This window comes from Seriola lalandi, unplaced genomic scaffold (assembly GCF_002814215.2).
Source record: "Seriola lalandi dorsalis isolate HSWRI2012SDOR001 ecotype SW California unplaced genomic scaffold, Sedor1 jcf7180002054560, whole genome shotgun sequence".
In the NCBI taxonomy this organism is placed as follows: Eukaryota; Metazoa; Chordata; class Actinopteri; order Carangiformes; family Carangidae; genus Seriola; species Seriola lalandi.
The window spans coordinates 819,548-834,175 of NW_019525113.1; the positions used below are offsets into that span (position 1 = coordinate 819,548).

Consider the following 14,628-nt stretch of genomic DNA (forward strand, 5'->3'; position numbering starts at 1 on the left):
CCATTTCATTTTCTTTGAGTGGTACATCAATGAAGCGACGCTCAGCATTCACAAAGTCATATAGTCACAGTCGTCTGCTAAAGGCTGCTGAACATCTCTTATAAAGCCACTAGTGACTGCTTAAGGACACGGCAACGGCAGCAAGGATGGGAAAGTATTTCCAATTCTTTTTGCTGCACAAAAGGAGGCTAAAGTGTTTCAAATTCACTTTTCTTTACAAGTCCGCCTCTCTATAACGGCCTCATACCACTGGATACAAACTGGATAAGTCCTTGCAGGCGTTACACATCCTTCTCTGTGATGTCTGTCAAAGAGAATGCTTTTATCTGTATCATTTCATCTGCTCATGAAATGCCAGAGGATGATATTTAGGTTGCTTCTAGGGGAGTCAAGGATGGCTCACTTTTAAAGCCGCAACGTTTAAAGATACTTTCTACTTCAGCCATAGAGCAGCTGAAGAGCCTGATGTTGAAGTCAGGTAGTGACTTTTTTATTTTTGAAACCCTTTATGTGTTGTAAGTGAAATATCTAATTAAAACACAGCAGGAAATTTGTATCAGGGTGGAAATGAGCTCTCACTGCTTCAACAGATCTCAGGTTTGATGCTAGATGAGTCAAATACAAATGTTATTCATCAAGCCTATTTATGCGTATATTTGTAGAAAAGGCTGAGTGGTAAAAATACTCATTTTTGATTTACCAACTGATGGAAACAGCTTGCCATTCATCAGGTATGTTCCTTTAATAAGTAGAAAAATCTCTCTACTTCCGAACACACAAACAATTCAATTTCTTTTTGTTTTTTTGGTTAAACACCAAATGTTTGCTGTGGTTTTCTCGCTGGGCAAAAACATGTTGACATCCACCCTGAAAATACCTTTAGAGCACATGTCCTCCTCTAACCTCGCTCCTGGCAACTGCATAACACATAAAACTATATAGTCCCAGGCCTACAAGACCTGGACCTGCTGACAGTTTATTTAACTATTAATAATTTTAACGTGAGCAAAGTTTCCCCTCTTGTGTTTGTTGGGGAAATGGATTTTCAATGCCTCCATGTCCTTAAATGTGTCAGTGGAGAAGACTGAGCCAAGGTGAGGAGGAGGAGAAATGTATCTGCCGAAAAAGTACAACATGTGCTATGAATACTCATACTTAGATGTTGGAGGCATCAGTAGTTGAGACGAAGGGAAAATGTCCCAAAGCTTCGCCAGGAGGCATTTTAACAATAAGTTCATGGCCACACGCACAGATATTAATCAAAATGCATGTGTGTGTTCCTGTGCAATGTCTTAGAGGAAAAAAAGAGCGTAAGGAGACAACATCAGTCTGGATCAAAATTAAAAAATTAAACTACATTCAAATTAGAAAATAAAAAAAATTAACAGATTGAAGCCCGTTACTCAAACATCTGTTTCTATGATTATATTAGTGACCACCTGCTTCTCAACCAGCTCTTTAAAGAGGACTTAAATTTGGCACCAGAGCTAATGAACTGAAAGCTTACAGAAACTCTGCTGCTGCGAAACAGAAACTTACCCATAAGGCTTTCAATCCGTATAGCACAAAATTCAGTGATGGTCTCCCTAGTGAGAAACTGAGGGCTTAAATAACTTGAAATACAAGCTTTTTGGGTAAAACATTATTGACAACTCTGCAAACAATTTATACTTTGATCTGTGATACTCAACCCGGAGGGAAATAAAATGAGGAGGGAGGGGACTTGTTTAATCAAAGAGTTGGAAAAAAATCCATCTAATTTGTTTGGAGGCATTTGCAGCTTCTTTTTCAGGATCTTGCAGGTACAAATTTTCCATGTACTAATCAAAACTAAAGTGTCTTTCAATATTTCAACAGCACTCGTCTGAATAGTCTAATGAGAAATAACATTTTTCCAATATTTAGTTGTCCCTTCACTTAAAACTCTACAACCATGTCACGGATATCTTAGATTGTGTGTAATCCTGCTACAACACAACTCCAGACCATTAACCTGGTATTGTTGTTCATCTGTTGTTGCAGACAAACACTGACAACTATTAAATGACACACAGCAGATGTGCAAGTTCTTCTATCGTGAGAAACAAATACAGTTCTTGCTAGTGATTAAAGTTGACAAGATATATGTACCCTAACCATAAATCTGATTCTTTCCGTACAGAATCAGATTTTAGATGCAGGTATACAATCCCGAGTCCATTTGAAAGGTCTACTCTCCTGGGCCGTGTTGATGGAACATGATTTGCTTAAATATGGAGCTCTGTGGTAAAACTTTATTGGACTTTATGCAAGAGTTTCAATAGTGTGTGTCTTTTGCATCCATGTCATGCCAGGAAGCGGCTATACAGGAAACGCAGCCATCCAAGACCCAATATCATTAAAACAAAGCCAAAACTTTCATCCTTCATCCTTTTATTCCAAATGAAACAAAGTGTCCACCAGGACCGACGGTTGCCAACATCAACACCACGAAATAGGTCAACATTTGGTCAAATGAAGTGAAGTCTTGCTCACACAGTCCTATTTATAGAGTGTTGTGTAAGTTGACAGTGGGGGGTCATTGCCTGAAAATGTCTGGCCTGTGGTATACTAGTGAATGAACTAAATAGTAGAAGGGTAGAATAGTAAAATGTTTCAGAGATAATGAGTCAACAGCTGAGACTCTGTGGCTTCATTTAACACCCGTTTACCCAAGCACAGGCTCCAATATCAGAATATGAATATTGAACTATAATCAACTGAAAGCATTGAGACAGAGCTCCGCTTCAGACAATGGTAACATAACACAAATCTTTCACACAGGCAGCACTATTCTTAGACGATATCCCCACTGGATATTTTCACACTGTCTTGATCCAATTCAAATCTGATATCCAATTTTAAAAACACTGTATTGAAAGTGATATTGCCCGTACATTGTGATTATCAGGTGTGAATGCGTAATCAGAGGCGTTTCACTGAGTTAATGTCTGATATGAGCAAAGTTTTTTCCAAATGAAATAAGCAGAAAACATAACATTTATTATACTTGTACCAATACAATAAGATAAGCACGTAAGTTGAACTACATGGTGTGGTCACAGATCTTTAAGAATACTGCACAGTGAGGACAGGAGGAGGCAGAGAGGATAATTGAACGGCGCTGTATCATTCAGTGACATTAGAAGACACACACTCTTCAGCTTCACGCCTCTCCTCATGCAGCACCTATGACCAGCTTTAACTAACCAATTTCTCCATCAGGATGTTTGAAAAAAGACCGGAACAGGATGCAATTTCAGCTGCTAATTAACGTTAACACAATCCAAACTGAGGTTCCAGCATATTACTTCTTTCTGCGTGGTACGCCAAAGTAATTATTATTTGAGGCCAGAGGACGCTTGATGATTTACAAAAGACATGATTGAGTCCCTCAGGTAACGTGAGTTTGAGAATAACGACAGCTCTGTCAGTGACTTATGGCCGGACACATTTAAGCAAAAAATAAAAAATAAAAAAACTAACTTGACTTCTCTTCTGGCAATTTGTGTGTGTTTGTTAGATTTACTGCTGAAATTTAAAAAATGACATGACTCATAATTTATGTTCTGAGGTGAATTACAACTTTGCTGCCCTTGTGGAATCAGCAAGGTTAAGGATACGCCGACAAGCAGCTGGTGTGCTAGTTCTGTAAAGTGATTTTTTTATTGCCGAGCAATGCGGCTAGATAATATGAATATATTATCCACAGTCACCAGTGACACGAGGCAGATGTTCTTTTGGAACTGGCTCTGCATTTTACTCATACAAGTCAAAGATTCATACATTTTTCTAATTCAGTTTTAGTTCGTGTCAGCTCTCAAATGTAAAACTTGTCCTATTCTTCCTCACCTTGCTTCGTCAGTGCTTCTCTAAGGGCCGGGGTGATCATCTCTCGTCGTTCCTCTTCATCCCCAATCTTCTTCACTCCATTCAACTTGGAGAGCTTCACTGTCTGGCCGTCTCCTCGACCCTCCTCTTTGCTCTGTGGCAGACACTCAGAGTCAGTTACTGTTTATAACCACCATCTGTTGCATCTTAAAATATTAAGCTGTGTTGTTGTGTTATGACTGACATTCGTCATAACTACAAATCAATAGAATACAATGTTAGAAATTTTATTATGAGGGAAAAAAGAATTCTTGTTGGAAAATTTAACACTAAAAACCAAAATCTTTAAGACGACCATAAATACAAAATCATAGATCAACCACATGACAAGAACTTGAAAAGACAAAAACACTGACATCACTTCATGAGGACACTTGGGGACAATACTAGAACAAGAACAGAACAAAAAGACAGAGAAAGTGAAAATGAGTAATATTTAAAGTCTACTTTGAATGTGTGAGTTACACCAATTCATTTACTTAAGTGACACACATTCATATTTACTATCTTGGTGTCAGAAATACATTTTAGAGTCAATTGTGCATCTATGTGCTCTCACAGCTGCCCCCAACAGTAATGTATAAGAGTTATTAAAGAGTAAAACACCGTCATCACCCGTCACCACACTGAGTGTGGTGACGGTTTCATGTGGGCAGTTTCATGTGGGCAGACCTGGTGATAGAGCACTTCACTGGTCCTCTGCTATCCTGGTCAAGAACCATGATTATGGGAATGAATCAATGAATGATTCAAGGGATTCCCACAGAGGAAGGCTAACAAATGGGGAGATGTGTTACGACATTGCTCTGCAATAATCACACCCACCACTGCAATAAATGTGTTTCCGATAGTGATTAGGGTTAGGGTTCTGAAATGTCAAAACTTTAACAGCAACAGAGACGGTCAATGGAACAAAGACTTTAACAGAAACTGCACTGTACAATGATGTTTTTGACCATTTAATACTGCACGGCATGATCATTTTTGAACAAATGGGCATCGTCCAGTCCAAACGGTGCAGTTTAAGTTGGTTTAAGGCCCTTCAGGGGCCCGGTGAAATGCAAAAAAAAGGTCTAAAGCTAATAAGAGAATTGTTGGACTTTATTTTACACATCGGCGTCTTTGATGCTTGAGCAGCTGCAGCCTATTTGTCTTAAAGATTAAAGACCTCCTTCAGGCTAGGATTACATTATTGCAGTGTACAGCATTTATATGTAAATCTTAATATTTTAGAGATATGGTGTTTACATATACAACTGAGGATTGATTAAGTCCTGCTAGAAAAGTTGCCCAGGGCATGGGAAAGGGTATTACTTTTGAGAAAGGCGTGATAGAAGAGGTGCCTTTGAAATTAACCATGTTAAGTGACAGCTCCACCCAATAACTGTACTGCTGCCACTGCTTCAGCTTGTCTATAGGGATCTATGTCGCCTTCTCAGCACAGCAGCACTCGTAAGAGGCTGATACGTGAAGAACCGAGGTTCCTGCTATGTAGCTCACTGTGGGGCACTAACACTTGTTCATCAATCGCACAGCTCTAAATGTTATAGAAATGTGCCACGGAGTCTTAATAATGGCTCTGAGTACAGTGGGCAAATAGGCTCTATGTACTTCAGCCGAGCCAGTCTGGTCACTATTGGATTTAAAGTAGTGAGAACATCATCCATGTTTACTTGACTGGGTTATCTTGTGTCATAATTCCCATCTTTTCCAAATAACTCCCCACTGATCTGTGTGTTTGGAGTCAGTCATCTCCAGAGCAAACTGAGCTCCTGTTACTTCTGCCACCTTTTACACCTTTTAATTTGATATGGTGACCTTGTTAACAGTTGCTTCCAACATTAGCGGTCCAATATTCACCTTCCTTTTCCTCTCTACTCTGACCGACTCCTGAGGGAAATGTTTGGTTCGGCTAGTTGCTAACTGTGTCTGTTTGCTGTTAGGTGCTGAGCAGGTCGGGTAGAGTGGGTATTTTGTTGAAAACAGCAGCTTGCTGCAGACAAAAATGAAGTTATGAAAGCAGTGAGAATGAACCAAAACAGTAAAGTTGCTGCCAGACAGCCAAACAACGAGCTGAAACTCAGCATAAAGTCCTGTAAAGCCGAGGGGAGCTGCAGATTCAGGTGTTAAATCTCTAGGTTCATCAAGACGAGCAACTCCTTTCACATTGTTTTCACTTTGTCATGCAAAACATTGTTACTTTAGTAATTAAAAACATACCTGTTATAGCAACTTTAAGTATTTTATAGTCATTAAATTGTTGTTTTACAGCCAAATTGAAAAGATCTTTTTCAGAAAGTTTGTAGTTTTGATAACATTATTACTCCTGTGTACTTTGTCCTTCATATTTTAAAAACATTACTGAGGAAAAAAAAGAACAAAAGCATTATCCGCATTAGATATTTTTTTGTTCAAGTAATTTTTCAAGTAAAAATGCCAACCAGTTACTAGCTTGAGCTTCACAAATGTGAGGATTCGCTTTTTCATTATTTTCTTGCAATTCATGGACAGTTCAACTAATTGATGGAGAAAAGAACAGTCAGATTAACTGATAATGAAAATAATCATTAGGCCCAGCCCTATCAATATCTGATGGGAAAAACTAAAAATACAACAAAGACACTAAATTGTAAACTAAAATGTAAAAGCTTTAGGAACCCCACAAACGTAAGTAAGTAAGTAATAACATCACCTAGAACAGACCAGGCTCTAACATGAGCTGTGTAATAAATACACAGCCCGTCCACTGTGAATCTGACCATGACCTCAGCTGTTTAGCACTCATGTTTTTGCTGACGAGACTGACAATGGTGTCTTTTCACCTTCCACCTGGAAAAATGTAAGCCCATGTATATATCTATCAGCTCTATCAGCTCTATGCAGCTGAGGCCATGTAGAGTAGAGATTCAACATCCTGACAGCAGCAGCAGCGGACCCTCAGAGGAGCAGGTCCTTTGTCGACAGGTGATATGTGAATCAGCAAGCCACTGTGATGTGTCAGAGTCCTCCGACATCTCATTGTCAGGTGGAAAAAAGATTAGGTATTGTGCTGGATGACATTCTGAAACTTAATTTACCTCCCTGCAAATTATGTGCTGCTTTCCTATGGGTGGTTTAAAGGATGCGATGAATGGTGCTCTATTCCACTTATCGGTGCAGGTGTAACCAGTCAGTTAGGGACAGCACCTGCCGACCTGTCAGCTTTAGGTTCACCACATATCTAAACCACAGATGGAAATTCTGTAACCTGCACTTTAAACCCCATAATGGGCGAAGACTAGTTTACCAGGCTCAGCCAGTACAAATGTCCACCTTCACATATGGCATCCTTGACATGCAAAATTCTGAAAGCACACGCAACATGTAGCCGACAGTGTTACAATCTGTCCCTGTGGTGTTTGCGTGCAGCCCTAGCGAGTCATCTGGCCCCGGTCTCTGGTCCCCACTGCTCGGCTTTCACCCTCGCTCGAGAGCTCACAGTCATGCCCGAGCCTGTCTGGACTAACAGAACTGGGACATCTCACAGCATCGTGTTGTGCTCTGGAACCATGACACAACATGGGGCTGATGCCGACGGACAGTGCAGTAATAACACGCAGGGCAAACAGGAAAACATGGAAGTAAATGAGCGTGCAGAGGCACGAAAAAAGAGGGATCGAGTAGAAAAAGAAAAAAAAGACTTGGGGAAAAATAAATAAATAAATAAAATATCAAAAAAAACAAGATAATAAACACAAGTTCTATATTTGCGAGACTTAACTGTAGGATCTAAATCTGTTTAATACTGTAGAAGGAAACTAATACATTATCAACAAATCAGAGTCTCAAAACTCACCACAAAATTCACTCAGCTAAAGTAGTGTCTCAATAGAAACAGTTTACATTTTAAATAAAGATCATATTTGTTGTTGTATTACATTGTTGTGTAGAAGATGTGATGGTCAGTATGTAAGCGGACTGACAAACTCCCTTAAATGACACATATTCAGCAAACAAAGGACTGGCTTAGCCACATCACATGATCCTGTCATTTTAAACTTGTGAGTTAATACAAAAGCCCTCGTAGGAACATCTTCTCTGCTTCTTTCATCTGGACACTAAGTTAAAAACATCAAAGCTCAGCCCAGAAAGCCACGCAGCCGCTCAGGTTAATGATCCGTACCACACTAACTCCTATCTGGCAACAGTCCCACAGCATGAAGTACACCACTCTGGCAGAAACAGAAGCCTCCTAGGACAAAGTTGAGAAGCCAATTCGAAAGGTGCAAAATCAATCAGAGCAACAATGGAAATCAAGCTTACTGGCACTTGGCAGAATACAAACAGAACTACAGCCAAAGACTGATATAGACTAAAATTGGGCGATATGAGCACTGCAATCTGGCAGCCAATCACAGCCTGCCTGCCTGCCAGTCTATTATCGAGTACATTTGAAGAAAAACAGTTGCGGGAAAGATGTACTCATCATCAAGTTCAGCAGTGATCCAGTCATTCTCAGTCCTGCCTGGCCACAAGCACCACTGACATCAACACAGACAAATCCATCTGTGCCACATTTAGCTCAGCAGCATTCTGCTGTGTATGGGCTGGTCTCCATCAACCGACAGGCATGGATGAGGTGACTTACTTATCCAAGTGAGAGATTATTCCTGAAGAAAACAGACGGTTTATTTAAGAAAAAATAGACATTTATGTGTGATGGGTGTGAGACCATGAAATCCACAACCAGTGAAACTCATTAGTGAGAGAAAGCAGCCCATATCTCTGACTGATCACAATTGTTTTTAAAATCCATCTTTTCTTCAGTGAAAGAATGAGTCCTTAGTTTAGGATATAAAAGCCCTAAAATCATTCCTCTTTTTAATAATTTAATGACATTTCAACAGTTAATGCCACATGACCTCAGACACCTTTTTGGTCAGAATTTTAAAGAGAATCGAGTTCAGTCAAGACTGACCCTTGTAATAAAAGAAGAATGCTTTGAGATATTTCACAAATTAGCCAGACTGATTTTTTTTCTTGAGGCCAATATCAATATTTGAGTGAGCAGGAAATCTTACATTTGAAAAATTAAACATACATAACATACATTGTCTCAAGGTACTTTACATGGTAAGGTTAAGACATTACAATGTTATAGAGAGGAACCCAACAGTTCCCACCAGGAGCAGCACTTGGTGACAGTGGAGAGGAAAAATTCTTTTTAACGGGAAGAAACCTCCAACAGAACCAGACTCAGGGTGGGCGACCGTCTCCACTACTCTATTATGGATAAATCATGGGATGGTGACACAGTTTCAAAAAATATCTTTTGCATTTCTGTATTTCAATTTCTTGTCATGTAATGGCTGAAATATGCACCGACACCATTATATCTGCAATGAGCCGCTAACAGCTGATATACTGGCCCGGCCAATTTATCAATCTGGCTGTAATACAAATATACAATTATTTCATAATACCACTGGTGGAATGCAAATGTGCTAAGGTTTACTGCGAGGTCATGTTCTGTGCATGCCTGGGGGCTTACATAGCTGTGTAATGAATATTAAAAAAATATAAACGATATGATCAATCACTGTGGTAACATGTAAAATACAGAATGTGAAAACGGACCCGTCTCCATTTTGTCTTGAAGGCAGCCACAGAAGAAAGCACACAGTACTCAGAGATACCAGTGGTGCAGTAAAAGCCAGTGATGTATGCTATGTGGACATAAGCACGACGAGTCTTCACTTCATTTTTTTGACCAATGTGAGCACATCCTGACAAAATCCTGATTAATTCACTTAAAAACAATTACCATGACTGACTCAAAGAACTTGAATACAGCCTAAGATAGTAAGTAAGTTTGAGAAAAGACTGGGAATGTAATGAAATCTGTTAAGGGTCTGTCTTCCTAATGTGCCAAGAGAATCCATGCAAAAAGCTCAGGAAGTGAAATAACAGTATGGTGTTAAATATCAGAAGCTGCAGCTCTGCCATGGACCAGCGGTTCACTCAGAGACTTGAGCTGCCTTCAACTGAGAGTCTCTGCCATCACCTAGTGGCCGAACAAGTGAGCTTCCAACAGCAGTTATAATGAGGGGCGTCGAGAGCAGATAAAAACCAGGTTAGTGACATGGTTGATCTCCAGCTCCTTTTTTTAAAACACAGCAACAGAGCAAATTTTATTCAGCCTTTATAACCTGAGACTTCAGTTTAAAAAGGTCCTACAACATATTCAGCTTATTAACAGGGAGTCATATAAAACAGATATTAAACTTCTGGATCTCAGCTGACTTTTCATTGTAAATTAGCTAACTAACATATTCCAAGAGGGGAGTCTCTTTGTTCACACTTAATTTGCAGCTCGGCTAAATACTAGCCGTCTCATGGCAATAGCAAATGTTTAATGTAAAGAAACTAATTACATCTCACAATGCCTGCTCTGTGTGACCAAATTATGCTAACAACACTAATTTGTTACCACAGACACACAGCAAGTGTGATGATACAAGTCACTGCAGCAAATAATTATAATTATACGTCAATAATACAAGACAAGTTAGACTGAATAATACTAAAATACATTTGCAGCAGGAGAAATAGAAGTATGGAGGTCAATGGGCCATCACAAATATGCATTGGAATATCCTGATTTTGAGAATGACAATAGGAACCCATGACTTCCTAATAAAAACTAGAGGAAAACACTATATGTAATTTTAAAACAAAGTCTGGCTCTTCCCACCGTGGCAGACATGACTGTTAAATTCTGAGCTTCCCAGGCAACTTAAATCATCAGCTGATGTCTCTTTAACAAGCCAGCCGTGATGTGTAAACACATCATGCAGGAGTCTGTCCAAGCCTCCCACAGCTTACACACAATACACTAATATTAATGTGACAAAAGAAGGGACAAGTCTGGGAGAATCTGTTGTTTTCATGTTCTGATTCTTATGTTCCACGTCTATGTGAGACACGGACACTTCATCTCCTCTCCAGCACTGTAACCACAACATTAACTTGAAAATAAAATTTAAGGAACCAGAACGGCTCGCCAGCTACAGTCAAACCGAATGTATTGTCTTCGGTGTTCCCTTGAGTTACTGAATAACAGATCAAAATAATTTCACACCTGTCAAATCGGAACAGAAGAGAAAATATTCACTCGCTTGTTTGTCAGAAAAGGGGGGGGGGGGCGCCGCCTCCTCAAACGTTTGATTTCGTTTGTCAGAAGCTGTTCATGTTCTTTTGTTGCAGCCACAATAAAACATCATTTTGTGAGCATCTTATTGTAAGGACCTAACATTTCCAACTGAGAGAAAAGTTTGCAGTTGGACAAAATGCAGACAGAGATTATTTAAAAGTAGCAAATGATGTAAAGTAATAGGACACTCATTATATCCATCAGAGACACACAGACGTGGATAGGTGAGGCTTGATGTTCACTGGGACTGTTTTTAATTGAACTCCTATTACACATTCAAGAACACCAAAGATTAAAAAAATGTTTTGGTATTAAAAAGAAAATTACCAACCAAGATTAGAATTATATTTTTTCCAACCTGTAGTATAAACCAGACTGTGGCAGAGGCTGTACTGTGTGACACTGCACAGGCACTTTACTGCTGTGGTCAATCCAACCTACATTTCTACTGTACTTGTACATGTAAACATATGCTATCACACACACACTATATACCATCTGTTTATAATCCCATTGTAAATACATTTCCATTTGATCTCTATTTATTTTATTACCATTGCAATATTATTATTATTCTATTTTATCTTGTTTTCTTGTTTCTATTGGTATCTGTTTATTTTGAATGCAAGGTGCTGGAACACTCCAATTTCCCTTTGGGATTAATAAAGTCATCTTATCTTAACCGCACCTGCGGATGTTTCCTTTGACTGTTTGAGTTCTACCTTCGTTAATGCAACATGAAACTAGTGATTGTAATTTCACTCTGATCTAAAACACAAGAGGATCTGCCACTCAAAACAACAGGTACATGACAGGGTTGGATATATACATTTCTATTCCTCTCAGTCCTCACTTCTTTGCCCAACTCCTTCTATGACAGCCTATAAAAAGAGGGGCTGATAATGCCTCTTCCTTCTCATTTTCTTCTGCTTTTTTTGAGTCACTCGTTCCTCACAAGTCTGTGAAGTGGGCGTCCTCGCTATTACGCAAGCCTCTGCTTCTCGCCTGCCGGGGTCTGGTGTCTATCAACCCATCTGCCATTTCTCCTCCAGTGACACCACTTTTTTCTCTTTACTCAACACACTTAGATTTGTCTGGGGTGGCGGAAGCTTAATGCTACAATGGGGTCCGTTTGTAGACCTTGAAGCGGAAACGCCGAAAATAAACCTGCTGGATGATGAGGCGAGAACTCCAGAACTGTAACACTGTGAAGCAGGCAGCTAAGTACTGTATGTCGACCTCATGTTTACAAGTAGAACGGTACCGTATTTCTATGAATGCTCAGTTGTATAAGAGTTCCTGTGACTCCTTCAGTAGTAGTGGTTTTCTGAGGCTAAGTTAAGGTGGTATGAATTCATTCTAGGTCCCTTTTGTACAAGATTATCAGCTAATTTACCTGTAAAGGAACATGATGACTTGGGTAATGTGTAATGAGAAATAAGCATATGCATGTGTGGATGGAGTCTGACCTTGGCTTTCTTTGCGCTGTTCATGATGTTGCCCAGATCCTCCATGTCCACCACTGAACCTGATTTCTTCTCATCTTGCAGGCCGGACTCATCCTCATCACTGCTGGATTCTATCAGAGCGTCCTGAAACAAAAACCACAAAAAATTATTCGAATAAAAAAAAAAAGGGGTCAAGGGTACGATGAGAGAGACGATTGAATGGAAAATGTAAATGATTCTCCAAAGAGATTCACATATGTTCCAGCCCATAACCAATTATAAACTTGTCCGTACTCAAGCGGGGGAGCCCATATGGAAAGAATTTAGTGCACATCATTATCCTCTGCCTGATTAAATAAGAAAACCATATGCATGTTTATGGTGTTTCAGAGGATTTATCACAATGTGTGCCCAGTGTTGAAGCTTCTGCCCACGTGTGCGGCTGCAGGATAGAAATGCATGAGCGTTACACTGGGTGGATAAATCACAGATGATGGTCCGCTCGCCACAGTCCTCAGCTGCTCTTGGTTCCGGTTGAATGTCACCTCTGCTGAGTGCACTGAGTGCTGCAGACAGAGGGGACGGAGTCTCAGCTAGAGTTGGCTCTGAGGTGCCCGCTACCATGACAACTGGTCATCTGTGTGTGCTGTGATGCGTACGAAAGCTGTTAGTGTGTGAGTGTGTGTGTATATTATATGTCTGTGTTTGTACGTGTCTTCTAGAGAAATCTCTAATTTCAGTAATTAGTTAAAAATGAAGGAGCTATTTTCATTTTTCGACGTGACTGACAGAGATGACAAATTGCATGTAAGCCATGAAGAACATTTTCTTGAAACGATGCAAAATGCACAACATCTGTGCCACTAAACACAGACTTGATGAACTGTGAGTAACACTCCTCTTCCTGAGGCATTTAGAGTCCTTATCTGATTTTAATCACATTGCTGGGAGTACAACATGAAGCCGTAAGCTCAGCCAGTCCATGTCCAGTGATAAGAGCTGCTTGGATATCTAAAGTGCCCCTCTGCTTTTAAGAGGCATCATCATAAGCCAGGGGACGTTTTTGTAATTAGATATCAGCTACACACTTTCTCACACTTTCTTCTTCTTCTTGTATTCACAAGGGGACGAGCCCAGAGTCTATATCTAACAGTGCGGTGGGAAGGAGTAAGGCCGTGTTGTATCATATCCTTCAAGAACAGAGCTATGGATTCTTGTGATAGTGTGTGGTGAATGAATTAAAGAATTAATTCTGTTCAAATCCTGATGAACATAGTTTTGTTTTGTGTTTTATTGCTGCTGAGAAGCTACTAAATCCTTTTTTATTAAAATAGAGCTTTTAATGCATTTTATACATATATATGTATTGGAAGACGGTATTTATTGAACAGCAAACACTATGTTATCAAAATTGTAAATGATTACAACTTTAGGCAGACGTCAGGGGAACATTTTAGAAAGGTTCTCTGTCCAAGACCAGAATGGACACACAACTCACCGATGTCCTAACATCTATAAAGTTGTTGTCTGTGTGAAATGTACAATCAGGAGAATGTCAAGGAAACTACATGAAAACAGAAAGAACAACATACCAAATCTAGGACCACTCATGGACAGTACTAACTATGCTGACCTCTGACCTTCTATCATCCATTTTTCTGAACACATGGACACACACAGTACACTAGAGTAATACACGTAGTTCTGGGGCCAGTCAGTGACAAAATGCAACTACTTTTCATCAGATCTGTGATGCAGCCGTCATGGATTTTACTGTTTAAATTTTGTTACTGAATTGTTGCGTCCATGTTAAGTTGATCAGAACACTAAGTCAAAAAACATTGTCATTAGTTAAACTAAACTATAGACTTAAACTAGATCAGCAATATTCATCAGCTGATGTATGATAAGCAACGTACAGTTGGCAAGAAATTATCATCATCATCATCATCATCATCATCATCATCATCATCATCATCATCATCATCATCAAAAGCCAGGACACTGATCAAAGAGCTTGAAAGCTTTCAACGTTTTGCTCAAGGACACTTCGGCAGGACAGATACTTGCCAACAAAGG

General features: G+C 39.6%; 1 protein-coding gene across 1 annotated transcript in view; it reads right to left on the reverse strand.

The window, feature by feature from the left end:
* The window catches only part of tyw1 (tRNA-yW synthesizing protein 1 homolog (S. cerevisiae)), a 59,831-nt gene that overhangs the window by 41,764 nt on the left and 3,439 nt on the right, over nt 1–14,628 (reverse strand). The window contains exons 7-8 of the mRNA XM_023416069.2: nt 12,571–12,693; nt 3,871–4,003 (exon numbers count right to left, since the gene is read on the reverse strand). Coding sequence (XP_023271837.1) covers nt 3,871–4,003; nt 12,571–12,693 — 256 coding nt within the window. The remainder of the gene's footprint in view (nt 1–3,870; nt 4,004–12,570; nt 12,694–14,628) is intronic.